Below are 27,025 nucleotides of genomic sequence, written 5' to 3' on the forward strand. Positions count from 1 at the left end.
AACGAGCCATTTTTTCACAAATGTTAGCTGCTGGATTTTATACACCTGAATTCAATTAGTAAGCCATGTGGTCAAATATTTTTGTCCATAGTGTATGATGAATATGATGGCAGTTCAACTGATCACACATTTATTGTAGAACTGATTAATGCTTGTCTTTGTGAAGCCCTTAACCCGAACTTATTATAACAAGACATTAGATGAGATTGCACACATATGGTTTCACTATTATTGCTAATATTATTATTAGCAGTTAAATATTAGGCTCAAGAGAGCACCCTCTGGTTCCACTTACTGGTCCTTGTGTGTCAAAGAATTTGCCTATACTGTTTCTGAGCTTGTTGAAGAGCATGGGGTAGAGGGCAGGGCTGAGCTCCAGTCCCAGCAGGTCTTTGACGTTGGTGCGAACGTGGAGGCCAACCCTGTCGTGGCCGCAGACCAGCAGGGCCAGCAGCCGGTCCAGGAAGCGGCTCAACGGCGTCTCACTGGAGGCTGAGGAGGAGCATGAGGCAGCGGAGGTAACAGGGTTGGACACTTCACAGGAGCCCAAAGAGCTCATGGACTGTTTCCGCTCAGTCAAGGGGCCCATAGGCGGGCTGTAGGTGGCTGGGCCAGGGGTGCTACGCTGCTGGAGACAAACACCACCCAGAGCACACAGGAAGCCCGTCATGTTGATCCACTCCTGCTGTGTGGGGGTGGGGGGTTGAGGGGTGGATACAGAAACACTGAGTGACACAAGCAAAACAAGGAGGCTAAAAATGTTACACAACAAGGTAGCTGCAGTTTAAGAAAGAAGTTAAAACACATTTTTATGTCAACCAAGACTGAGACAAATTAAAAAATAAAACTAACACAACAACCACCCCTTTCTGACTGAATATACTTAATGAAATTTCTGAAAAAAATAAATGAACAGAGGATTCAGGGTACATACTATATGACTAACCCTGTTCTACAGTAGTGGGCAGTGCCTTAACCACAATGTGTGTTAAATCTTTGTCAAGACAATTTTAGAAACAACAGATAATCTGCATGATGGTTCTCAATGTGGGGTACAAGGATACCCAACATTAATTTAGATTAATTAAGATTAATTGATGCTTTAGATTAACTGTGGGGCCACAGTTAATCAAAGGCAGACATTTTCAAAGAGGGCCCATGGGCAAATGGTGATCCTCACAAAGGTTTCTGATAGCCAACGATATGTTACGATCTTAAACACTGCCAAGGACTCTGGCAACCTCGACCTCTCAAAGGCTAAATTATCAAGTCTCCTACAGTAATACCTATAGGCTCAGTGCCATCTAAAATATCAAATTTGATCACACACACACACACACACACACACACACACACACAAAAGGTACCAAGAAAGTATGAAACATTTCAGTGTTCCTCTGAAGCACACTTACCTGCCCATCATCTGCCTTGTTTTTGGGGAAGTTAAGAATGTGTTTGGTGGCCTGTTCCCATTTATTATTTGTCTCCTCCCAAGCCTAGAGGTGTAACAGACAAACAATTGGAACTATGAGAAGTGAGAACAAACTTTGAGCAATGAAATTGCATGTTAGGAAGCTCATACTAGTAATTTAAAAAATCCCTCCAAACAATTTTTTAATCAACATGTGTCAAACAAAAAATTGAAAATCTGGACCTTACCAACTCTAAAATTAAGAATTTTCGTGCTTTCATCTTCATTTTCGGTGATTGCATATTTCTTACATCACCAAATGACAAATAAGCTCAAAACATGGAAGGCACATTGCAAAAAGCATTTTAAAAAACACGATTCCAGTGTTTTATGATTTCTACCAGGAACCTGTTGGATAGAGTTGTTTTTAAAGATGATTTGACTGGCTCAGAAAGAGTATGCTAACAAGCAGGGACAAAGTTTGAGAACAGGTAATGATCAAAAACAGTGCATCATCAATGCACTAAAATGTGAAGAACTCAAAAACTTACCAGCCAGTGTGGCAGGTGAGCCTTAGTGAATTATTCAAAGAAAAAATTGCTGTCATTTGCTTGGTGGAAAGTAAATTCAGACCCTGCCAGTATATCATCTGTCATCTCGGGTGAGTTACAGGTATTTAGGGAGAACAGGAAAAAAACGCTGAATTTTTAAAGAATTTCACCTCAGTATTTCCTGGAGTGGGATGCTCTATCCTTCTCAGCAGAGCCATCACCCTCTTCTGCAAGGTGGAGCGACCTATCAAAAGAAGAATCAAAGGAAACACACAGTGAGTGCCCATGGGTTGACATGGTTTTTATTTTCTTTAGATGTAGGCAAATCTCAGAGAGACGGTTATAGATAGAAAAATCACAGAGCTATGCCCAGGAACCTAACAACAGACCAAGGCCAATTTAGACAAACACTGCCACAATACTATGACAGAGAACTGTGAACACACTCCCTGTGTTCACAGTTCAATGACAAGTTGGCTTGAGAGCATATTACTGCCAATTATGTGATCGCCCCTGTCCATCCAACTGTCCATCAGCAGAATAACTTAAGGCGTACTGGACAGATTTGCATGAGATGAGGTGGAAACGTTGGTCACTCTCCAGAAAAGATTAACTTTTTGGGCCAATCAGTATAGAGGGGGCGTGACAAGGTCGAGGCTGAACACACCATCGTTTTCCAACAAGTCCTCCACCACACAGGTTGTTTGTTACCACCCTGTAATATGAGCACAGGACTGTTTCCTAAATTAGGCACCCCTACCGGCAGCAGGAGATATGCCATAAGCCGCAGTGCACAGGCGGTGGCACTTTGGTTACGTTTAGGCGCCAAAAATACTTGCTTAAGGTTAGAGGACATTTGTTGCCATGGTGACTATAATAAACATGAATAAACAAATTAATAAAAACACCCAAAAATGAACACCGCACTCGCTTCAGCTAAGAATCAAACTCAAACATTCACCACCCCGGCTGCACTGTAGAGTCGCACATTGTAACTTTGACAGATTCAACACGAGCAGTGGTGTCTGGTAGAGAAAGTCAAGATGACATGTTTTTTGGCGGACCTGTGCCCATCATGTTGCTGACTGAGGCCAGTTCACTGAAGGTGGCATAGTTGGGCAGAATGGTCTGGACAGGAACCTCATCAGCAGCACTGCGGATGTCAGCCTCCTCACAGAGGTGGCGGAAACAGGACATGGCAACAAGCACCGCTTCAGCATCCGGGCTCCACAGGAACATGTAAAGAGAAACCTCCAGCTTGGTCTGAGCCTGCCGGCAGATGGGTATGCCACTGCCCAAGGTGGCACATTCCTGTAAGACGGAAAAATACAGTTCACATAAAGCAAAGGTTGTTTAAGGCTACGCTGTTTAAGCAAAAACTGGGCACAAACGGCCTTGGGCAAATTAACAGTCCATCAAGTCTCCCTTTACAATATTTGACAAATGCACAGTGTACAATACAAACTGTCTCCTTCTAGTGTGTCTGTCAGACAGAAGATTTCCCTTGACTTGAATGTGTTTATTTCATGTTGTTGACCGTCACAATTGGCCTACTGAGACAGTATCTGTCCCGTGCCTTGCAAACAGGAAATAAAGCATACAGAGGCTCTGCTATCCACTCACTACATTCCCTAGCACTAACTCACCCATAGCTAAAATATAACAAATTAAACTGTGCACATCTTTAAGTATTCGTACCACAGTGCCCTGTGTGTCAAAGAGAGGAGACTGTGTTGGATGTATATGGATTCTCATTAGACAATTAAGTTAATTTGTTAACCAGACAAAAGGATATCTTCCAGATTACTGCCTACTGCACTTGTCCTCAATTATTCTCAACAAATGATCAGGCCCAAAACACTTTGTTTAAAAAAAATGAACATTTTCTTGCAGATTTTGGAGCAGCTTTAGAGAAAATCTTGACACTTCAGAATTTTTTTATGACCATATAGAAGACAGGTGACAAATTAAGGTTTAAAAAAAAAAAGTGTTTCTGCACAGACTCTACAGGTCTCTGGAATTCGACTGAAGGAATGAACACACTATTTGACCAATGTGACTCGAGTTTGTTGGACAGCACACGCCAATTCCCATCATTGCACACGCTGCTTCATAGATCAAGTTAATTACAGTAAATGTATAATTCCAATAGGTCTCCCAGCACCTCCCGTACTAGGAGCCATGTGATATTGCAATGCCCCGCCACAAGCCCATCTGGGTTTGGACCCCAATACCTGCTTTCTAAAGTTGTTTTTTTTTTTCTCTGTGTTGTGTTCTCAATATAAAGTTGACTTTACCTTGTTCTTGAGCAGAAATTTATTCCTGCAGATGAGGATTTCCCTCAGCCACTTGAGCACTTCTGTTCCATTGACCATCTGATGGCCGATCAGCTTCCGGCAGATGAGGAAGAGCACTTGGGAACTGAAAATAGACGGGGTGGTGGTATAAGGGAGGAGGCTTTACCCTGCCAGCTTCAACAATGAGGGATGCTGATGAAGTAGCAGTCCATAAGAGGGGTGAGTCATTTCCCCCTTTTTCTTGTGATTCCTCAATTGTGGATTTTTTTTTATGGAAAACAAAAACTGCTACTTGTAATTACATGAGTTAGAACTGATGTAGATGTTTTTTCAGTTCAATATATCCAGTTTTAATTGTTACTGGCTAAAGTACCCATGGTGTATACAGTTTAAAAGTAGTTCCTTTTGATGCTGCATCAAAACATATTTGACAAAGGGGCAGGCAGCAGGGTGAGGATGTAACCCCCTCCCCTTTAATCATTATAATTATTAGTCAAAGTACTATCAAATTGTTTCTTCCTAGCACACAGTTACAGTGTGAAAGTTTCTCATAAACGCTATCGCATCTATTTTCCAATTCAAACAGGAAAATAAAAAGGAAAAGAACTGGTTAATATCCGCAGAAAATGGGTACCAGGATGTGTTGTTTTTACACTGGCATAATCCGGTTGCTCACGATCATTCATGTGCTACAAATGTTATTTTGGGAGCTGTTTTGCTGCACTGTGGAAGTGAAAGGAGAGACTGAAATAAAGGATTCTCTGGACAGAGTGCTTGATCACTGCTCTTTAGGAGACACTTGTGTACCCCTATTTTGTGATTTCAGCTGCTTAAGAAGGGTGTATTTTACAAAAAGAAAATCCTGTCTAGTGCAGCTAGTCCAGTGCAAGTCTTGGTAAAAGAAAACAACACACAGAGTTAGGGAGTTGTTCTTGTATTTCCTAAATAAATGCATAACCTAACATTCTCATTTTATTTAAAGGCAGCTCTGTTTTGACTGCTTTTCATGACAGTGGGCTGCAAAATACTGATTAAAAAATTTCCTGTGGCTTATTATTATTATTATTTTTTTAATAGGTGACCCATGAATTACGATTTTTGTTTTTCAATGGAAAGCTGAGGGGGAGTAGTGTGAGTACCTGATGTCCCAGAAAGTTTCTATGGGGGCATCGGGGTTCCACAGCTCTATGGTCTCTGGCTGGTGCAGGACTAAAAGAGCCTGGAGGGAGAAAAAGCAGGGGTAAAGTAGGAACCAGGAGGAGAAGAGACACAACATTATGTGATAATTTGCATTAAAAAAAAAAAAAAAAAAAAAAAAACTGATGACAAATGAAACATCTGAAACTACTTCTTTAGTCTTGAAGGCAGGAAATTCAAATAAGGATAGCAGTACTGGGGCAATGACTCAAGTCACAGCATGGCAACCAGGGAAATTAAGAATAAAACTGAGTCATAACAGCTTGTTATTGTTACAAAATATGTGGTTGATAATTCCTAAAAATACTTCACAAGCTCCACAGTGACATGCCAATCAATAATAAACTACAATTTGATTTCCTTCTACATATTTATGAATGAAATGCTGCTTAATTGGGTTTATCCATTTTGTGATAAAGTAGACTTTGAAAATATTACAAAACACGGCTTTGCAAATGACTTTTGAGGTAGGAAGTACATTCAACATATTTATTAGGCCTCAAGGACACACACAATTCATCTCATTCATGAAACATGAGCAGAATGTCAAATTTATGAGCATTTCTGTATTCATCAATATTTTAATAGCTCAGATCTTCTCGCAGGTACAAACAAAATTTACACCTGTTTATGACTGCTGGTACTGCATGTGTAAATTATAAGTGCAGCAAAATACTGTCAGCCATCAAAAATTACAATTTTAATTCATGCTGTGGTGTGTTATATTTGGAATTTTGCTTATTGATGATAATGAGAACCTTCTACCAATTTCCAACTGACAGGGATTTATATGCATGTGGATATGATTGAAACTGACTTATCCACAGCATTCATGAATCCTGTTCAAGTTCTTAGTCGAAATGTTTTTAAGTGTTGAAATACACACAAATTTAAAAATGTTTCATGAATAAGACCCAATGTGTTTTGGTTTACTTTGGCTTTAAACATTTGACAGACATTAAATTTGCAAACAGAATTATTTAAAAAAAAAAAAAAAAATTGCCATTTATTAGTTACTTTTTAAGTTGATCAGCCAAAGCCTAGCTTTTCAGATCTGTGAGTGTCAAAAATAGACCCAAAAAGTAACCAATTTAAGCCTGAGTTCCTGAACAAAAGCAGAACAACAAGAAACTTCAAAAAGAGTAAGAAGAAAGGAAGTGCTATGGACATAAATTTTCAAGTATTGGAGGAGAGGTTTGGCATCTGACCTCCATGGCCTCTTGGGAGAGCTGGGTGGCGTTTGTTAGAGGCACAAGCTGCACCAGGCCAGTGATGAGCTCTGCTGTGCTGCTCTGGATCTCTGGGGCTTGCTTCACCGGGTTCTGACAAACAACACACACACAGACCATGAGAACAGCGACAACAAATTCCACGCAACCATGTCAGAAGACAGATAGGTCATGTGGTACACACCTCCAATGAGAAAGCTGGTAGATGTGAGCTTCCATCTAAACAATACTGTTTACCTCAGCTTTCAGATGGTAAGTTCTACTTGGGGACAAGCAGTTCATGGACCCCATTTAACCATCTTCCTTAATTCTGACATAACCCAAACAGGAAACACCCCTGATATAACACACTCATCACACTCTCATCAGCACTGAATCTACCTGACATCAAACTGATAAATGGTTAGATCGTACCAATGTTGCCCCAACACAGTTTTCTCATCAACACACCATCAGACCGACGAACCCCTTTCTGATGTCCTCCCTGTGTCGTTCCAATACAGTCTTGAGATTGTTTTTAAAGTTGGGTCTCCATCGTAAAACTACGATGGAGTGCCTACAATGTACCTACGTAGGTAAGATGCTTTTTCCAAAGTCGAGCAGATTCATAATCTCACACCTTGTCCTAACTGCATCCATGTGTTTGGGCAGTACGTCGCAACAGCTGATGCGACACAGCAGACAACACCAGGCGTCCATTGACGTTTTTGGGAAAGATTTTACATCGCATCGCTTAGAAGCTGTTTAAACGACATCCTTGTTTATAATGGGAGAAAACTGTTTTTCCGTTGACTTGCTCGTTACACCTGATTGACAGCCTATGTCAGGTCAACGAATGCGTGCTATCTGGGACATGAAGTAGGAATAAGAGAAATATTTCAAAATCAGCAATATTAACCATGCAAGTCATTTTGTAACTTAAAATTTCTTGGCATATAAACTTCCTGATTATTAGATATTAAAAAAAAAACAGAAAAAAAGAACCAAACCTAGATTAAATCACGACATCAAGTTCTCAAATGAGTTTGAGCACATGAATACTTCAAATGTGTTGCTTATGACTGTAACATTATTATTCCATGCAGTAGAGGCAGGCATGGCAGACTCACATGCAGCATGAGTTTCGGGTCAGCGTGTATGAGCTTGACCAGAGCGAGGAGGAGGCACTTGTAGCTTCGAGTGTCCAGTTCTGTGGCTTTTTCTTTGAACTTAAGGCTGGTCATCTTCTCTTTGAATGTCAGACTCTGTGTGAAAACAGGAAGGAAAGTGGCAGCTGTTGGTGAGACTGAAGCACAACTCATTAAAACTGCCTTGGGGTATCAAGGGAATACGCTACAAAGGAATGTGCCACATTTTTGTAAATACAGTACATGGGTTCCACCTCACACTCTATTCACTTTCCTGTCCTTGTTCATTATGTGATCAAGGAAGGAGAGGGAATACCCTCTTTCCTGTAGATAATGTCTGGTCATACTGGTTGAACTGTAACTGATAGCAGAATTCACCAATTGTTAGGAAACTGTCAATCACTATAGAATGGGACAACACAAAGACAGCTTGAGTAGACCTACTGTATGTCTTAGGAACAGAATTTATTCATGCAGCAATACTAGGGATGGGCAACATCATTTTTTTGGCCCACAAATCAACAAAGAATCTGTTTACAGGAATTTGTAAGCCGAGTCCAATAGCTAAAACTTGTGCTTGCTATAAATACTTGGACCACATGAATTTCATCATGAATTGCGGTGATGCAGTCAATGTAAGACAATCAGACAGATAATTCTTGCTTCACCATGGGGTCTCAATTGTTCTGTCATTCAAAAATCAGAAAGTTCCTAGCCAAGCCTAGCCTGGACTCATCCACACCACCAATCATAATTAATTCAGAGAGGGACCATTAGGTAATGTATTTCCTGCAGGACTGTGTGATTTGTTTGACTTAAGTCAATAAATATGTTCGGTTATTATTAAACATAATCCATTCTTTAAAGAAACACTATATTGATGTCAAAAGTCAGTTTCACATCCATTTTGGACACCTGAGGATTCAACTACTTGTGCCCATCCATAAACTACACATTTTCAGATTTGGGAAGTAAGTTACTTAGTTTAGCTTTAATTATTAATCGTCACCTAGTAGTGCTCAAACATTGTGGTCAGTATAAAGTGTCAAGCTGATGTAGGAGACAGTGTTGCCATTTTCTCACCGTTGTCATGCGTAGTGGAGCATGGCTGCCAAGGCTTTGGATGACCCGGTTGAGGGTGTCAGAAAACATAAAGCGAAGCTCTCCAGAGTAGCAGTACACTGCATCGATCTTAGGCCACCAGTCCAGATGGGACTGAAACCAGACGACACAAGATAGAAAATGAGAAGGAAACATAAGAAAAAAGATAAAACCATCATCATTGTTCTAATGAACCTATGGTATCCAAGTAATGCTTTGAAGAAATTATGCATTTGAAACTTACATTGGTGATTATTCTGTGCAAAGAGTTGACCAGGACAAAGTGAAAGGTCGGGGGAGAGGAAGAGGCCAAACAGACCTTCAGGAGAAAGAGGGAAAAATAGATTTCAATATTTCTGTCCACTGACTCACCAAGCTCAGTTACCTAAAAAAAGAATACCGTTTTTCCAGTCATACACCTAGACTAGGGCTACAACAATAACCCTATTACCGTCATACCACCGTATTTGGAAGCTTAAGGCAGCCTATCTATTTTTGTGGCCGTTGTAGTTTAACTCTTTGTTTTTCTCTTACTGTTGGCACAAATTATGACGAGCAGAACATTATTGTGTAATTTTAAGTAAAAATTCTTCAGAATGTAATGTTTGCCATCTCTCTGGCTCTTTAGACTCTTCTAAGAATAAAAGGCATTTTCAGTGTCAAATTAGGCTGTGATCCACTCTGTCAGTGTGCGTCAGTGTTGGTTTTTAATTGGTTTTCTATGGGGATTGTTCGTTTGATGATGATGAGTCTGTCTGCACTGGATTTATTGTCAGTTTTGACGAATAGAAAAATACAGAGGCTGAACTTTTGACAATTAGCGGAGACGTCATCATCCATTTTTTTCCTGTTTCGGTTATAGCTGCAAAAGCTTGACTTTCTGTAGTCTCCTGTAAAGCCAAGTGGTGTCCACTTCCACGTCCAGTCCCAGTTAAGAGACTCAGAAAAATACCACCACCAGTGTTGTGAATTTCACACTTCACAAACACTAGCTCAAAGTTCAGTTTACAGATTGAAATGAACTAGTTTATGTTCATTGCTCACAATTTTGAATTTTGATTTCACAGTCCCACAAATGAACTAGTTCACATTCTTCTGTTGGTTTGTTTTTAAATGAGCTGCTCTGAGCTATTCTTTTCCAGCAGAAACCTCCTCCTACTATCCATTTCAAAATCCCCGATCATCACCACTGCCCACTTCCCAAACTACATGAATGACTGTCAACTACAATAGTATCACAGATTTTATAGTAGTTTTAAAAGCCAAGAAAAAACAATATGCGGATATGTTTTACCACTTGTTGGACTTGGCTATTGGGTGTACCCTTTGTTAATGATTTCTTGTGATCATCATTTACTCGTGAATATTCCCCGAGGCTGCTGAGATGCTTATACTTATACGTGTCTATTCAAATTCAATGACAATGTGGTTGACATTATGACTTGTTTTTCAGGCTTAGCGGGCACAATTTGCTAAAAAATGTGAGATTTTTCCATTCCTTCAGCAGTGTAAGTTGTGTTGTCTGAATTTGCACGAGCCATGCAGCATGCCAGCTGCTGTAAATCCTTAGCCTTGTTGCCGTAAAACCGTCTTGTTAACTCTTGCGAGAGTTAACAACACTCACATTCATGTTTATTTGCAAACAGATACATTTATGAGAACATTCAAGGAATGCATATTTTAAAGAACGACAGTCATGGTGGGATAATGAACTGTGTCTGAAATATCACTTAAACAATGAAAATGAGGTCTCTTATTGAATCAGTTAAATATATAGGAACAGATAGCTGGTAAAAATTGAAAAAAAACAAAAACAAACAAACAAACAAACAAACAAAAAACACACACACATTCAAATAGATCAGAATGATTAAGGATACAGGTCCAAGAGCCTTGGCCAAAAATTGCCTATTCACATGACACTGGCTGGCTTAACACTGGCTGCAAATAATCCTAAATAAATTCACATGACTGCTTGGATATAGGTGCCTCTAAAGACGGGGAAACATAAAGTGAATCTACTAAATGGCAAAACACAGTAAAAGTCCATCTTCAACCAACATCACTGTTAAACACTGTAAGAGAAATACTTGAAACTATCCACTATCATATGCCACAACCTCAACATTTCATGCCATCTACCTTAAAGTGCTGGTTGTTGTGAGGGTTAATGCGAAAACAGGAGACAAAGCAGTCCATCATAAGCTCTACGTCTGCATTCTGGCTGCCTGTCCCCCGCCAGAAGGGTTTGGCTGGGTTGAACAGCAAAGCCTGGTGAGACAGAAAAGGCCACAGGTAAGTAACTGAAGTTCAACTCGCAACCCTAATCTCCAATGAAGTAAAACTGGCAACGCATGAGAAAAATAAAAGCAAAACACACTTGTCACATTATCCTAAGAAAAGCTTATCTTCAAGAAAAGCCTGCATTTGCAACTTGTCAGAAAAGACTCAATAGTGACGTAAGCAGGTTGATTTGATTTATCCATTAATTACGGCCAATCAGAGTGTTAATAACAATTGGTTATTTAAGGATGAAAGCACTGCTTAAAATTCTGTTTTGGGCACAGTTCAACTAGCCTGTCTCAGTCTTTGCTGTACGTTTTCAAGGAACCACAAAATCCATCATTTTCCACAGCTACAACTTTAAGTGTATTTTAATCAACAATCAATGACATATTGTAATCAATGTCCAAAGATGAGGTTTAAAAAAACAAAAAAAAAAACAAAAAAACACTGATATTCTGTGTAAAGGCACTGACCTACATTGATCTCCTATGTTGTATCTCCTTGTTGTTTTTTAATCTTTTGTTTGTTGTCCTTGAGTTTAATGATCCTTGTTAATTAAAATAACAACCTTTAAGGAGCCTCATCAACATTTTGGGAAAAAAATAAATAAATCAGTCATTCTTTTGAAAAGGCAGTATGAATATTAACCTTATTTTAAAACCAAATCTAAAACATTCTCAAACTCATGCTATTACAATGATCTGATCCTAATACTTTTTAGGACTGCTATTAGTTAGAGTAATTTTTCACTATTTTTCACTAAATTATTTGAAAATATAACCGCAGGTTTCGCTTGGTGCCCTGTGGGTGTATTGTATGATGGGAAACAGAGGGGTTAGCAGTACATCTGGCTGAAGGTAGTGCTTGAGTAAATGTTATAATGTTACCAAAAATTGACACGGTCAATAAAATGGCGAAGGAAAATTTCGGGTTAGTGTTTTAATCACATGCAGTGTTGGACTGCAACACTTGGCCTTCCCAGAATCAGGCATTATGGCATTGTGAACAGATTTGTACAGAGATGTGGGTGTGTCACCACACAGCCTGTCTGTTTGCCAGCTATGCGATTGGCCATCACAGCATGACATCCGGTTGCACTGCGACAAAAGTTCATTCTGACTCAACTTTTTTGCCGGAACCCCCTGCAACACACACTGCAGCTGCCAAAACGCACAATGTTTGTTAAAACAAATGAGATTCCATTTTTACCACAATGCCTGATCCTGTCTGCAGCCTCAGTCCAGTTTGGCCTGACGGTGGCGCTACAGAAAGGCCATGCGGTCACCAAAGCTGACAGGGTGCATGCTCTAGGTAGCACAAATGGAAGTCTGTCCAACAGACTTTAAAATATCAATTTGACATTGTGGCCTCATGGTGGCTGCAAAAAAGTGTCCTAAAATACATTAACCTGTGTTTTTTAGTTTTTTTTAATTTATTTACTGATACGTATGTGTCATGTACAGTGCCCGACATATTGCTGTTTGAAGGTTGGGGACTTTTTTAGCCAGCTGCAGATGTGAGATATCAGCATAAAAAAGTGAAATCACATGAAATGGATGTACGGATAGAGCTCTGTCCATACTCCCTTCACCTTCAATCAAGTAGGACAACAAATAAAAACAAGGATTAGCCTGCCTAAACATGAATGAATCTCTTCAACCTTCAGGGTTAAGGCACACGTCTATTTTGTCATCACATCATTCGGCTTATACTGGCATCAAGGGTTGAACAGATTAAAGGACCAACCTTTCATATGTTCAACCCTTTAAACCAACATATCTGACAACATATCTTGAATTGATTGCCATGAAATTTGGTGAGCACTTTCATGCTCCAAGAGGATGAATTCTGTCAATTTTAGTGACCTCATGACCTTTCCCTCTACCACCACCATCAGGTCCAAATGAAATATATTTGGGAGGTTTAACATGAAAGGATTCCCGAGAGGAAGATTTCCTCTTGTCTGTGGTGACCCAGTGACCGTTCCTCTAGTACTGCACTCAGGCAAAACATTTGACTTGTCTCTAAGTGTAATGAATGGATTGCTAAGGAATTTGCTGAGCGTACTCATGCTTCTCAGGGAATGAGCCCTATCATTTTTGGTGTCACCGTCACCTTTCTTCCAGCGACACACTGAGGCCAAAATGTCAAATCTGATATCTCTCAATCTACTGGGCGGATTGCCATGACACGTGGTGAGCACAGTTCATGCTGCCCAGAGGATGAACCTAATGGTGGTGATCTCATGACCTTTCCTCCTGTGCCACCCTCAGGCCAAAATGCACAAACCCCTTTCTCCCCAGCATGTGCCAAGGCAATGGAGCACCAGTGGAGAAGGGCTAATGCTTGTTTTCTGACAGCTAAGTTGTATTGCAGATTGGTGGCAAAATAGACAAAGCAGCAGGAAATGCAATCACACACATAAACAGTAGCTTTCTGGTTGTATGAAATTCAACAATTGGAGGAGAGAAAAGTAGGCAATACTACAACAGCAGCATAAACAAAACAACTTAAAAAAATGCAACATACTGATATCTTTTCACCCATTTGCCACCTGGTTGGGGGCAAATGAGTGAGTGGTCTGACCTTCAGATCCATGACAATGGACTGGACCAGGAGGAAAATGACTGAGTGATCCTCCCAGTTGATGTAGGTGGAGGCTTTACAAAGTTTAACACAGGCAATAGCAGCGCTCTCCATCAGCTGCTTGCTGCCACCCTGGCCAGCTAAGGCTTTCCGCAAACTGTCCAGGAAGAGCTTCTGCAAAGAGGAAAGTGGCAAAGAACAATGGAGTCAATCACCAGCCACAGCAGTGTCCCAGTAACCCTAACCCCATCACCATCCCAGTCAAGTCAAGCCAGTTCAGCTCCAATTTATTCATACCAAGCGTGTCATTACAAAAAATGATCGTTCTACTCAATTCAAGCTCTGTGTAAAAAGCCTATCTAACCTTGCTAGCTTCACTGACACCACCAGCCCAATCCTGTTCCCAAGCACCCTCGCCTATCCCATTCTCCTTCTCGGTCACATTGCCACTCATCATGTCCATCTCATCCCAGTGCCTGTTATAGCCCCAGTTCTTTTACACTGTCTCACTGACTATCCCTATCCCAGTCCCTGTCACTTTTGCCTTACAAATACCCATCCAAGTCCCGTACACCGTCTCCAACAACTTATCATGGCCCCCATACTTACTGTCTTACCTTCACATTCACTGTTCCTATCCTGACTACATGAAAGTAATACATCCATTAACACTAACAGTAAGACTGAAGGATCTCACACAATCAATCAAAAATGATGCAAGTTGCAGGTTTTTTCCTCCCACCTTGTTGGCCTTGCTGTCGTCCACAGTGTCTCTAGAGATAGTCTGTGTGATTTCAGGACAGAGGATGAGGAGGATGATCTGCAGAGGCCAGACTGCCGCCTTCCTCTTAGCACTTTCCGCGAAGCTGTCAACCAGGTCAAACAACTTCTCGGCAGCCTCTGAGGGCCCACCAACACACACACACACACACACACACACACACACACACACACACACACACACACACACACACACACACACACACACACACACACACATTTGTTAATGATATGGACACAACTTTCAACTTCAATTAGCCATGATTACATTGATTCTGAGCCACCAGTATAATAACCATGGACATGCCATATGATCAATACAGCTGAGAGTCATAATGTTTTTTGATAGTGTATCAGTTCTCCAGACCTTCACATTGATAGATAATGTGTAATTCACAGGCTCTGTGCAAGTATATCTCATTATGAACTGTTGCATAACATCTTGACACATAGATGGCAATACAAAGTATTTCACAACAAAACAGCTGAGAGGATAAATCCCATGCCGTTGCATCTCAAGACAGAAGTCTGGAAGAACAGAGCTAGACAAATCAACTGCAGTTTGCACAAAGTACTATTTCATAATAAAACAGTCAGCAAACAACTTAAGGACACACTGGCTGAAAGAGGTTGCTGAGAAAACTACATCTAAAGAGGAAAATGCTATGACACACACATTTGTCCAACTGTATTGTCACTGATTTAAGTACTATCTTCACTGTTAAGTTACATTACATTCCAAAGATAAACTTTTACCATCAAGAAAGAATGGTTTTCTTTATTTATAATCTATGTATTTTATCTTATTTGTCTCTTCCTTTATGTATTTTTGTTTGTTTCCCTACTATATGATGTGTGATGGTGAGAAAAAATGTTTTGACTGAACTTTTTTATACTGGGGTCCAGGTTGTGAGCACTTAAATGAACATAACAAGATCTGTGAGGATGGATTTGCTGCCAAGTTGACGAATTAATGCCTGGATGCTCCCACAAGTCACTCATTAAGTGCGTTGTAGTCGCTATGTGAGCAAGCTAGCTAACCTGGTTAATATTAGCTCACAAGCTGACTAGACTGCAGCACTCAGGGGTGGAGCCAGACACTGTAAACATTCAGGGCTTGCCCAAACCTTAAATCTCTAGTTTGTGGTTGTGAAGTTTGATGAGGCTGTTATTATCCTAAAGGCCAAAATAGGTCATTTTATAAAGTGACGTCAAGTTCCAAGAACTGGTCTCAATACAATCAAATGGCTCCTATGGGGGCTAACATCATCACACACGAATAAAATCCACACTGAATCCACAAGAGTCTCAGCTTTCCAGTCAAACCCAATTTATGCAACTCCAAGACTGTTTAGGCCCCAGTCTGCACAAACACACCAATTTACAACAGGCCACAAGAACACATGTGGACTGCAGGGTTTGTGGCCCAAACTGCATGGAGAAGGTGGGCATGTCTGCAAAGGGGAGAGCCGTGGCTGTCCAGAGAACCCATTTTCATTCAGAGATCTGGAGATCAGAGACCGTGCTGAAGAGGTGGTCTTGGCATGGTTACAAACATTTAAATATTTCCTTTCTCCAGTTTTCAACTTTGTGAGATTTATCTGACTCTGATCAATGAGCGGGCTGAAATCCCACATGGCTTTTGTTGATACATTTTGGTTGGACTGATTTTTTTGTGTTAAACCAAACCAAAGGAACAATGCAACCAAGTATCAACTATTCCACCGACTCGAACCAAAGCTGACACACTATAGGTGTGAAAAGGCTCTGACACTGAAACTTTGCGCTGAATTAGCACAACAATATGTGAAGAAGCTTTTCCTCAATATTGTCTCAGTTTCCCCACCTGCCATGTCTGTCTGCGGCCGCTGGTAGAGCATGGTGAACTCATCTGGGTAGTTCTCCACCCAATTCCAAAACGCCTGGGGAAAGATCACAGCGTTAAATAAACCAATGGCCCGTGCACAGATGAGCATAGCAGGAATGAGCAAATCATTAGATTTGTTTTAGATTTGTATTCGTAACAACAGCTCAGCTATGCTTCCATCAGATTACCTGGCTTACTGCAGCTAGCAGCTGACTGTACATGTAAAACACCTAAGTCAATGACTGCACATTTTTTGAAGAGCAACTAATATGCCAGGCACCACAATGCTAAATAGAAATAGGCCATTCGCAGAAATACCTTCTCTAAACTGTTTATGACAGCTAGTTGGGCAGGCTTCTTTAGAGCTTTGAACTTCAGTACAGTTTCTGAAAAGAAATAAAAAGCATTAAATACAACACAACATCATTAACACATGCAAATACTAAAATTCTCAATCTCAATCTTTGGAATTGCAATCTTGCTGGTATTCATGGCTACAAGGCTTGCCGGATCAGGATTTATTTTAGTTGGACAGTAGTTTTGAGACAGTTTGTTGTTAGAGACATGGTCACAGCTGGCATTTTCAGGGAACCCATTCTCAATACAATTCTCAATATGGCAACAAGAGAACAAAAAAAAGAAATAGGTATGGTATTCATTTTTTTTCCATTGTTCCCGTGACCTATTTCATAAGACCTGGTAGTAGTTTTGGACAGTAACACATTTTAGAAATAACTTTTTTTCAGTAACAAGTCGTGTGACAAATTACTTTTCAAATTGTGGAATACTACAGTTAACAATGAAGAAATTTGCTTTGGACATTTACCTTCTGTTAAAAAAAAAAAAAAACAATTTAAAGTGGTAGATCAGGTTCTTACCCATATAGTGATATTTACTCCTCCATACGAGTGTAACAGACCTTTTTCAGAGCAGCCATTTTGACATGAAATATTAGGACAAACACAGGTGTTACTGATGACATTAATGAAGATTCAGTTCCATTTAGATGTAACAGAGCTAAGGCCTTCACATTGTGCATGTTGGCTCAGTGGAATGACTCTGTTATGCCTAAATTTAACAGAACCTTAATTAATGTCATCAGTAACACCTGTGTTTAACTGCTACATCATGTCAAATGACTATGAGAACAAGTCCTTCACTGTGAGTGCTCTTCTCCAAAATGAATCAAGTATACCTGGACCAGCAAACAACACCATTTTGAGCAGTGACCCAAGGCTACTTTATTTGCACTACAACACAGGATTGCTTGGGATTCCTTACCAGCGTTGTTTTCCAGCCCTCTTACTTGCTGACTGGTGGAATTACTTTGTTTCTGTGTCACTACACAACAGCTTCGTCAAACCAGATGTGTAAACATACATATGGCGCTGGTCGGAGCTGCTGCGTTGCGCTACAGAAACAAAGTTTTACCGGTTAGCAAGCAAGAGCACTGGAAAAGAGCGCCGATAATGAATCCCAAACAAACGCTTTGTTGTGCATCCCTCACAACATTTTTCAACTTTGGGTTTCCATTCAAAATCGTGTTGTTTGCTGGTGAAGATCCACTTCATTATGGAGAAGAACCATCTCAGTAAAGCATTCATTCTCACGACAAGGAAGGAACTCATTGGTCACACTTGGAGGATCTATTACTCATATGGAGGAGCATCACTTTAAATTAAATTTGTTCACACAATGACTATCCCCAGTCCTTCCCTCTAATTACTGTTTCTCTTTCAATGATGTAATCCCAACCAACAAAGACAGAAAAAATAAGCATCAAGCTTTGCCAGAGTGAAAATGTTGTCATTACTTCACATAAAGAAAAAAAGAATGAAAGCTTTAGACATCACCAATACTTGGTTTCTTAATCATTCATATAGAAAATACAGTTGATACTACTGAGTTACCCTGATCTAAGAGCAGTTAAGAGATGAGACAATAACCAATTTAGGGGTTACAGCAGGAAAGCAATATAGTAAGTAGTGAGTAGTGTAATAAATTAATGCTCTAATAATAAGTAAAGCCATGAAAGAGTAACATTTGAGTAATATTTTGACTATTACACTACTCAACACTGTCAAGGAGTCCCGGGATGCCGCTTTAAAAACTGCTGAGACTGTCCTGACAATCTAGAAGTGCTAACCTTGTAGCAGCCTCTTTAGTTTGGAGCAGTCCACGTTGATGTACTGCATCAGCTCTATGTCATGGACGTCCACAGTGTCCTCTGAGCACACGGTCAGTTCTTGTAGCCTGGGAGAGAAAAGAAACATTCATCTGGTTGGAATAGTGAAAAAAAGTCAAAGGGCCTTTTTTTTTTTTTTTTTTAGCCTTTATCTGTTCAGCGAAGGCTTTCACTGAGCATGCCACTGCCTCTTTTCTAGCAACACCACGCCTCACATTCAGAGTTCAATTTATTCACACTGGGAGCTGCCCGGTGCAATCAGTTTTTATTACTGAGTAATACTACTGGAGCCATTGGTGGTTTAGTGCATCTCAAAAGTAAACACTAAGGGAAAGAAGAGAGTGCTAACTGCCCTGTTCTATGCTCCGGGCTGTGATGTCACTGATACGGCTGCTGGATGTCTAATGTTGATGTATTTGTGTTGAAGCTGCCAGCTGGTAACTATTTTATTTCAATATTCAATGAAATTTTTTACATTCTATGTTACATTTTCCCCTCTAAATTGTATTCCTTTCTGGGTGGAAAAGTCTCAAACATTTAAATTTCAACCCAAGAAATCCTCAGTTGGGGATTCAAACCTGAAACCTTTGGCCACACCTCCTCCCAAAGGCCTGAGAAAAATGTACTATCAGACACAATAAAAAGGGAAGGCAGGAAAAATTTTTAATAAAGGAGGAGATGGCTACACTCACTTCCTATGGCCTGTATTTTACAGGTGAAAAACCTGTTCACTCAGCTACCTGGTGGAGATGCGGCTGAAGACTGCGTTAAAGTTGTTGCAGCTGAGCGAGAAGAGGACACCCGATGCTGATGCGCGAAGCTCGGCAGCATGCTGGTGGCCTTCGCGGTACGTATGGATGAAGTGACAGATCTCTGGCAGGAGCTGCTTCACCAGCATGGTTTCATCCAGACGCAAACAGTCCTTGGATTGCTGGGGAAGAGAGGAGGAAGATGGTCAGCAAAAGGACTTTGGCTTTGTCTGTTTGACTGTTTCATGACGCCATGTTGATGCCGGGTTATTTGTTCGTCCATCACACACACTCTCTTTGAATCTGTTAATTAGTCAGCTAGGTAGTTTATTGTCCCTGAGGTGAAAATCTTGTTGGCACACATATGAATACAGAGTAGGGCTGTGTGATATGACGATAAATATTGTTTGATGAGAGAACAATGTCCATCAATAGAGATTTTCTTCAATAGTTTGTATTGCTATTGTTGTAAGAGCTTCTTTATGGTCCTATTTTATGCTCCTAGTTGTCTTGAATGCACCATTACTACACGTGTGCCTGAAAAACAAACATGGAGGAGCATGACACAGACCGAAACTCCCAGCAAAACTCCATTACAGAACAGGACTCAGCCCAGGCAAGATAATATGAGGAACATCTACTTAAAAAGAGGGGTTGTTTGGATGTCGTTTGGATATAAGAAATGTGACACTGACCAGAAAACAGTGCTTTGTGCAGATCTGTTCCCATGTCAGACTCCAACACAACAAACCTCTTCTTCCACTTACAGAAGAACGTGAAAGCAAGTACAGCTACATGAAAGGCAAGTGCTGGAGACCAGGGCAGTGATATCTCACCACATTATGCTACCATTTTCAAAATTACATTGACCAAGGAGGGAATCAACAGGTGAAAACATGGTGATACAGCTGTTACTGACTGAACCAGTGGAGGACGGCATCGTCGGTAGGGTAAGACATTTTTACTGTTGCCATGTTCGACGTGCATCAGACATTACCACAGCTATAGACAAAACTAAGATAGCAATGGGTGTAAAACCAGGGTGATAATAAGAAAGCCAGATGTAAGAAACAGAATCTGTGTCCAAGAGGGCGTATAAGTAGAGATCCCTAACTCTCAAGTCATGTGGATCCCTGTGAGCCTTGGGGTCAAGGTCAACTGGAGCCTGCTCTGCACTGTGCCTTTGTGTTTCTTGTGTCTCCTTGTGTTTCTTGAGTCTCTTTAAAGGAAAAAAGTAAACATAAGAGAGGACTGCCCCCAAAACACGCCTTTCAAGATTACCTATGGACTACAGTCGGTAGAAACTCACTCCTTATAAAATTTAATATGTAATGAATTGAGTTCTGTGGCTTGCTGACTGCATGTGGTATTTGGCAATTACTTCTACTTGTGTCCTGTGTATAGGTAAAGAATGAGAGTAAAGTCAAAGCACAGCAAACCAACAAAGTGAATCTTGAACAAGTATCTAAAATCATGAGTGCAGGAGAGCAGCTGGCTTCCATCTGACGGTGCATGCTAATGAAAAAAAACCTATACAGGAAACTAGCGATGGCTCTCATCAGATGCCGGGCCCCCACCAACTCAAGTCAAGGAAACACCTGCAAATGTAATCTGTGGCTGCCGAGTCGCTGAGGTGCCTCTCAGAGAAGAGGGAGAGGAGGATGGATAGGGTCTTAAGTACATTACCAGAAGTTTGTGTCTGGGTGAATGCTAGCAGACAGAACAGAGACGTTCAATAATTTCTGGGTTTGGTTTCAGAGGTTTTAAAGTAATGCAGATGGATGGGAGATGGATGGGTTCCGGAGGCTGTCAACCTACTCCCACCTCGGGAGGCTTGTCATAGAGGTGCCATTTCAAGTCCAGAGAGTAGAATCACAGATCTTGAAAGAGAAAAGATCAGGTCTTTTCCAACAGATGAGATAAAAAAAATGTATGTTAGGTTTTTTTAGCAGATGACAGAGCATCATAGAGGTTGTGCTCTAGCCAGAAGTGGTGATTTACAATGGTTGTGCGCTGCAAATATTTAACAGGTCAACTATATTGCAGATCATCTGTACAAAGCAGCCAATTATCTGCTACATTTTGGATTCAAGACATTTAGACACAAAGAGAGCAGAGGGTATGAAGATGGGAAAACACTCACCCCAGCCAGGCACTTCTCCAGTGTGTCCAGGATGATGAGCTGGGAGAGGTAGAGGTTCTTCTCAGCAGCCTCCCCAAATATCCGCTATAGAGGCAACCAGAGGCATGGGAAAAAAAGACAGAGCAAAAGTCATTAGAATTTTTTACACAGCAGGAGGTGCCATTTGGAAACCTGAGGTGAGGCACCATAACCTTCAAAAGCCTCACACTGTTGGTTTAAGAACATTTAATATGGTTTCATTCAAATATATGAATTTTCAAAACTCATCATCATCCCAGCTCTACTCATCTTTACTTCATGATGGAAAAAAAAAAGTAAAATGTCTACTCGTATACTGATTTATCTGATTTATGGTAAATAACAATGTTCTGGTCAGGGCTGTCAAATTTGCTGCAAATTATGCAGCAGAATGCAGAATGCAGAAACTGGTAGGAATCTGCAGCTGTGGAACAACCCGCCTGAGGAACTCCAGCAAGAAACAACTCTCATTTGTTTTTTTTGTTTTTTTAATTCCAAGACATGTACTTCAAATACATATGTGATATTGTGTGATAAGATATCTTCATAGTTGCTGTAAGGTTTATTTTTTCACTTTGACCGAGCCAGGCAAACAACTCCCATACACTTCAAGTCTTTATGCTAAGCTAACATGCCATGCTACCCAGAAGAAGAGAACCACTGGATGTACAGAGGTGAAAGTTACAATAAACACAGTCTGCTGAAATAAGGTCAAAAATAAGATGCTCTGCTTTAAACTTCAGTGAAAAAACTGGGATTACACATGTTCTCTTTCAAGCATTACAAATAAAAGCAACCACTCTGCAATCCGACCTATTCACCACAGCTTGTCAAGGACATGTCCATTCAAAAAAATCTAATCAAAACACAGAGGAGTAACAGAGGAGTATACACAGCTTTAGCAGAAGACACTGATAACCCATCCAGGCCTGAATAGGTGTAAACCTTTATCATTTAAGATATATTTTTCTTGTTAACCGTTTCAGCTGAGCAGCAGTAGTGTCCCTGAGTAATATTAACTGCAATAATATTAATACAATAATTACATTATTGCCAGAAATGAGAAAATAGAAATGCAGTGTAAACAAAGGGCATAATCCAGAAAAGACAAAGCCCAGAATTTCTGGTTTCAATTCTACCATAGCACTGATGTACCATTGCAAGATTAAGCCATTAATGTTAACATCAAGAAATAATTAAACCATGTTTTGGTTTTTGACTGACCATACAAGTTTTGAACAAGCAACCTCTACAAAACAGCCAACGTTTTGAAAACATTTTTCTCTAGAAAAGGCTGAAAGGGTGATGATGCATATCAGATGCCTCACTGTAAAATTTTCGGGTAATTCTATAACATAAATGTAGCTTTCTGGTAATTTCTTTACATATTTTGGGGGTATTTTTTGCAACTTTATGGTGGTTTTGTTCCATTTCCCCCCATTTTTTTTTAACTATTTTTTTCATTACTTTTTTTGGTAATTTTCTTCTAAAACTTTACTAATTTGTGGCTAATTTTCTGGTCTTTTTAGTAATTTTCAACAATTTTTTTGCCTATTTTAATCGGCTGTCTTGGTATCAAAATGAGTCTGAGCAGCTTAGCTGAATGCACCATAAAAGCTTTTGGTGTCTATCTACTGGCTTCAAGACACATGACCACCTTCTTGCATATGAAATCATAAAGAACACAAATGATGAATATCAATGAATAATAATTTAATTAAATCAATCAAATGTTTAGCACCTGACTGGTGGAGGTGTCTCAGTTAGTTCCAATTAGGCTACTTGCATTTTTTAGGAGGTCATTTAAAGTGAAAATATGATCCACTGGTAGATCATTTTGACACAAGTAGCAGAGTTTAACACAGAAACTCAGGTGTTAGTAATGACATTAATGAAGGTTTTGTCCCATTTACGTCTAACAGAGGAAGCGACCTGGGCTGCGTTCAGAATCACCTACTGACATACTATTCCTATTCAGTATGATGTCAAATTGAGTTTGTAGTGTGTTCCAGCTGCATAGTTTGTGGAAATACCCGGATGTTTACTAGATTCACAATATCTTCCCCAGAATGCAATGCGCCAGGCTGTGCGATGGCGGACGGTTCTGACGCTGACCAGCAGCAGCGCCGTACAAATGTGTGATTTATTAACACTACACCAGTGTTGTGATGCTGTAAACAAGTGCAATTTAAGATTTAAGCAAATGTTTCTCTGCTCTCAGCTGCTCACGTCACGTCACATCATGTCACGTCATTAATTTACTGGCAACAGCAACTCACTGAAACTAGACATAATGTTTCTGCGGCCAGTTGGCTCGAAGTCACTGAAAAAGACCCTGTGCTCCCTCCCTTCAAAACAAAAGCCCTGCTCTTGGTTTTAATGTATTCAACAAGTTATTTGTGAATAAATGTTTTATTTTGCAAACAACCAGATGAGCTATTATTCAAGACACTGTGGTTAGTTTGAGAGTAGTTTAACATCTATGAAACTTTTTAAAGTGACATATTTACAGTGTTGGAATGAGAAGTGTAGCAGCTTTTAGAGCCTGGTTTAGAGTCCCGATGTCATGCCGGTCAGTGTGAAATGCATTCTGGGATATTTAGCAGTATACTTCAGTGTGAACAGTCTGCCAGTGATAGCAGACTACTGGTTGGTTGAGTAGGCAGTATGTTGTCCATACTGTTGGAGTGTGTAGTAGGCAGGACGTTAGTAGGCTATTCCAAACACAGCCCTGGTGTTGTTCATGCTGACTCACTGGACTCTATATAATAGATTTCTAATCATTATTATTATCATTTGAAACACCTGTGTTTACTTGCTGTTTCATGTCAAATGGTTGCTGTAAAAAAGGACTATTGGTCAAAACCAAACCAAACCAAACAAAACATAAAGACAAAATACATGAACGTGTTAAGAGCCAAACTTGGTTAGCATTAATTTCAGGGATATGTTGATATTTCAGGTTATCAAAAAGCACTGACAGAATCATTACCTGACTCAGAAAAAATGCTTTAATTGCTATGCCCTACGGAAACTATCCATTGACAAGCTTCTCACTAGCCGGTCCCACTAACTGGTCAAATGAGGAGGAAGAAACCCACTCACCATATTGTTGACATTTTTGAGGATGTTGGTAAGGCCGCTGATGACGAGGGAGAACTTGTACTTGGAGATGTTGATCAGACATTCCTTGTTGTGCTCTGTGCTGACTTTGGTGTGGGTGTTCTGGTGTCCTACTTTAATCGGAAGCTGAGGGAAAAGACATAAAAAAGGATGGTGATGATGCAGTCAACAGTATTTTAGGGGTTAATCAATCAATAATTGATTGATTTGGTCAGCTGAAGAAGTCCTTAGTCCAGCACAGACCTACAGTCTTCAGTTCATACTGCATGACATGAAGGCGATACCAAGAAGTTCACTCAATACTGAGAGGAATATAATGTATTGTTTTTAAAAATTCATACAGCACCAGTGTCAGCTCTGTTTTTATTAAGTAGTAGTTATCACACAGCGATCAGTTTAGGGTGGAACCATTTCATTAATGCTGTACTACATTCTGCTAACAGAAATATAACTTCATTTTATTACAATTATTAACTTTTAAGGGCTCTCAAATATTGGGCGGATGATGAAGCTGGAACTCTAAAAATAACAGAATAATTTATCAATTAAGAAAAATAATAAATAAGAGATTTTCTTACTTATTATGGGTTTACCATACTTGAAAAAATATACCCAATTTTGTGGCGATCAAACAGAATACTATAAGTAACAATTTCAAGGTTTTTTAAGAATACTTTTTAGTAATCTGAAAAAGTGATTCTTGTGTCTGATTTTTCCCCCACTTCTGAAATGAAACGATAATCTTACAGCATTGCATTTATTCGCTAATGTTATCAAATTTTGGCTGGAAGAATGTTTGAATGTGCCATTTATTTCCCTAATTAGCAAATGGTTCTCTAACACTGTAAAAAATACAGCTTCAGTCAGCTGGGTTCTGTTGATGGGTTCTGTCTGGGTTCTGGTTCCGGCACGAGGCCGCACAATTCACCACAAACCACCAACTCACACCCGAAACAGCGCCAAACAAAGAATAACCACTGCACCCAGCAGATGAAGAAATTAGGGCTGGGATGATATGTTTATCTCCCAGTTTGACACTATCATGACACCTGGGTGCTGATTTGAGTACTGCAATTCTCAAGTATTACAATTCAATATTAAAGGAAAGGAAATAATATCAAATTTCTAGTATAACAGTTCTGTTATATCACAGAGAAGCAGACAGAAAGGACTACAATATGCATCTGAGAGCTACATTTACAATATAATTTGCAGGCGGAGCTTTGTGAGTGAAGAGGAAATTAAAATCAAGGGAAAAGCTCACCAGTGCCAATGCGAGCGTCAGGTAGCGACACTCCACGTCTTGACAGTGCATGTACAGGACAAAGATTTACAGAAACAACACTGCTCTTGCAGAGCAGGCTAAGTCAATATGTTGTTCTGTTTTAAGCATTTAGTTATGATTCATAAAGAAACAGAAAGATAAAGGAAATTAGATAGAATGTTAGCACAATTAAAGCCCTCATAAATTCAAAGGCAAGGCTACCTAATGACTTGCAATGTCTGATATTTATAAAACTGAACTGAAGACATTTTATGATTTCTTTAAGGACCTAGAGAAACCTGCACAACTGCCTTTGCCACAGTGCCAAATGAGAAACCTTGGTATGTAAACTGCTAATGTGACCTGACCCGGGCTGGCCTGGCAATTCTGGCTCTGGAATAAATTTAAAAATTTTTGCTAAACAGTCCTCCTCAAGGGGCAGAGAAAGGCATATGTTACTGCTGAAAATGGGCAGCATCCTCCTTTAAGTTTTGGTTTGTAACTTCCTGTGGGTGGAGGGTGACGATTAGTGTATACACTCAAAACCAGAGCTTATTTTTGTGTAAATAGGATGAATCTACAGAAACGACACGGTCTCAAGTGATGAGAAAGCTGTACGTTTAATATTAATTCTTGCAGCTTGGTTAAGATTTCACCCAGTCTAACGTCTGTCCATGGGGAGAGAGGGACCTTGGACGCTCCCACCAGGCCAGACAGTGGTGGGTGTGTGAGGATGAGTGTGGAGGAAGGGGGGGAGGGGTCTCAAGACAGGAAGTCATTACAGCCCCGTGGTTTAGTCGTGAACTCAGACTGACACACACTCACATGCATGTAATACACAATGTATTAACAGGCCAGGCCCCTGTCTCCAGTCCACTGCAGCACAGCACAGTCAGAAAGCTCTTTGTTTCACACAGCCAGCGCTGGCCACGGCTCCAAAGGTCACCCGATCCTTTCTCCACCACCACGGGTGACCCAGGACCGTCCAGAACCATGGGACTTTTCAGCGGTTCTAGCAGTGCCTTTAGTTCAGTTCAGTTTTCACAGTATGAACCAATCGTGAATGTGATGAAGTGCATCATAAAGAGACTTTTAAATAGAGTTGTCATGT

General features: G+C 40.2%; 1 protein-coding gene across 9 annotated transcripts in view; it reads right to left on the reverse strand.

The window, feature by feature from the left end:
* Positions 1 to 27,025, reverse strand: part of nf1a (neurofibromin 1a) — a 107,735-nt gene that overhangs the window by 72,462 nt on the left and 8,248 nt on the right. For 3 of the 9 annotated variants that reach the window (XM_030066302.1, XM_030066297.1, XM_030066300.1), the window contains exons 2-20: positions 24,633 to 24,776; positions 21,510 to 21,593; positions 19,358 to 19,548; positions 18,579 to 18,685; positions 16,751 to 16,818; positions 16,412 to 16,487; positions 14,528 to 14,685; positions 13,786 to 13,959; positions 11,056 to 11,184; positions 9,158 to 9,232; positions 8,896 to 9,027; positions 7,795 to 7,929; positions 6,665 to 6,778; positions 5,399 to 5,478; positions 4,260 to 4,383; positions 3,027 to 3,273; positions 2,133 to 2,206; positions 1,413 to 1,496; positions 296 to 685 (exon numbers count right to left, since the gene is read on the reverse strand). In XM_030066302.1, coding sequence (XP_029922162.1) covers positions 296 to 685; positions 1,413 to 1,496; positions 2,133 to 2,206; positions 3,027 to 3,273; positions 4,260 to 4,383; positions 5,399 to 5,478; positions 6,665 to 6,778; positions 7,795 to 7,929; positions 8,896 to 9,027; positions 9,158 to 9,232; positions 11,056 to 11,184; positions 13,786 to 13,959; positions 14,528 to 14,685; positions 16,412 to 16,487; positions 16,751 to 16,818; positions 18,579 to 18,685; positions 19,358 to 19,548; positions 21,510 to 21,593; positions 24,633 to 24,776 — 2,586 coding nt within the window. Of the gene's footprint in view, positions 1 to 295; positions 686 to 1,412; positions 1,497 to 2,132; positions 2,207 to 3,026; positions 3,274 to 4,259; positions 4,384 to 5,398; positions 5,479 to 6,664; positions 6,779 to 7,794; positions 7,930 to 8,895; positions 9,028 to 9,157; positions 9,233 to 11,055; positions 11,185 to 13,728; positions 13,960 to 14,527; positions 14,686 to 16,411; positions 16,488 to 16,750; positions 16,819 to 18,578; positions 18,686 to 19,357; positions 19,549 to 21,509; positions 21,594 to 24,632; positions 24,777 to 27,025 lie in introns of all 9 variants that reach the window. The other 6 variants (XM_030066299.1, XM_030066294.1, XM_030066296.1 and 3 more) reach the window with 3 other exon arrangements.

Source organism: Myripristis murdjan, chromosome 13 (assembly GCF_902150065.1).
Source record: "Myripristis murdjan chromosome 13, fMyrMur1.1, whole genome shotgun sequence".
Classification (NCBI taxonomy): domain Eukaryota; kingdom Metazoa; phylum Chordata; class Actinopteri; order Holocentriformes; family Holocentridae; genus Myripristis; species Myripristis murdjan.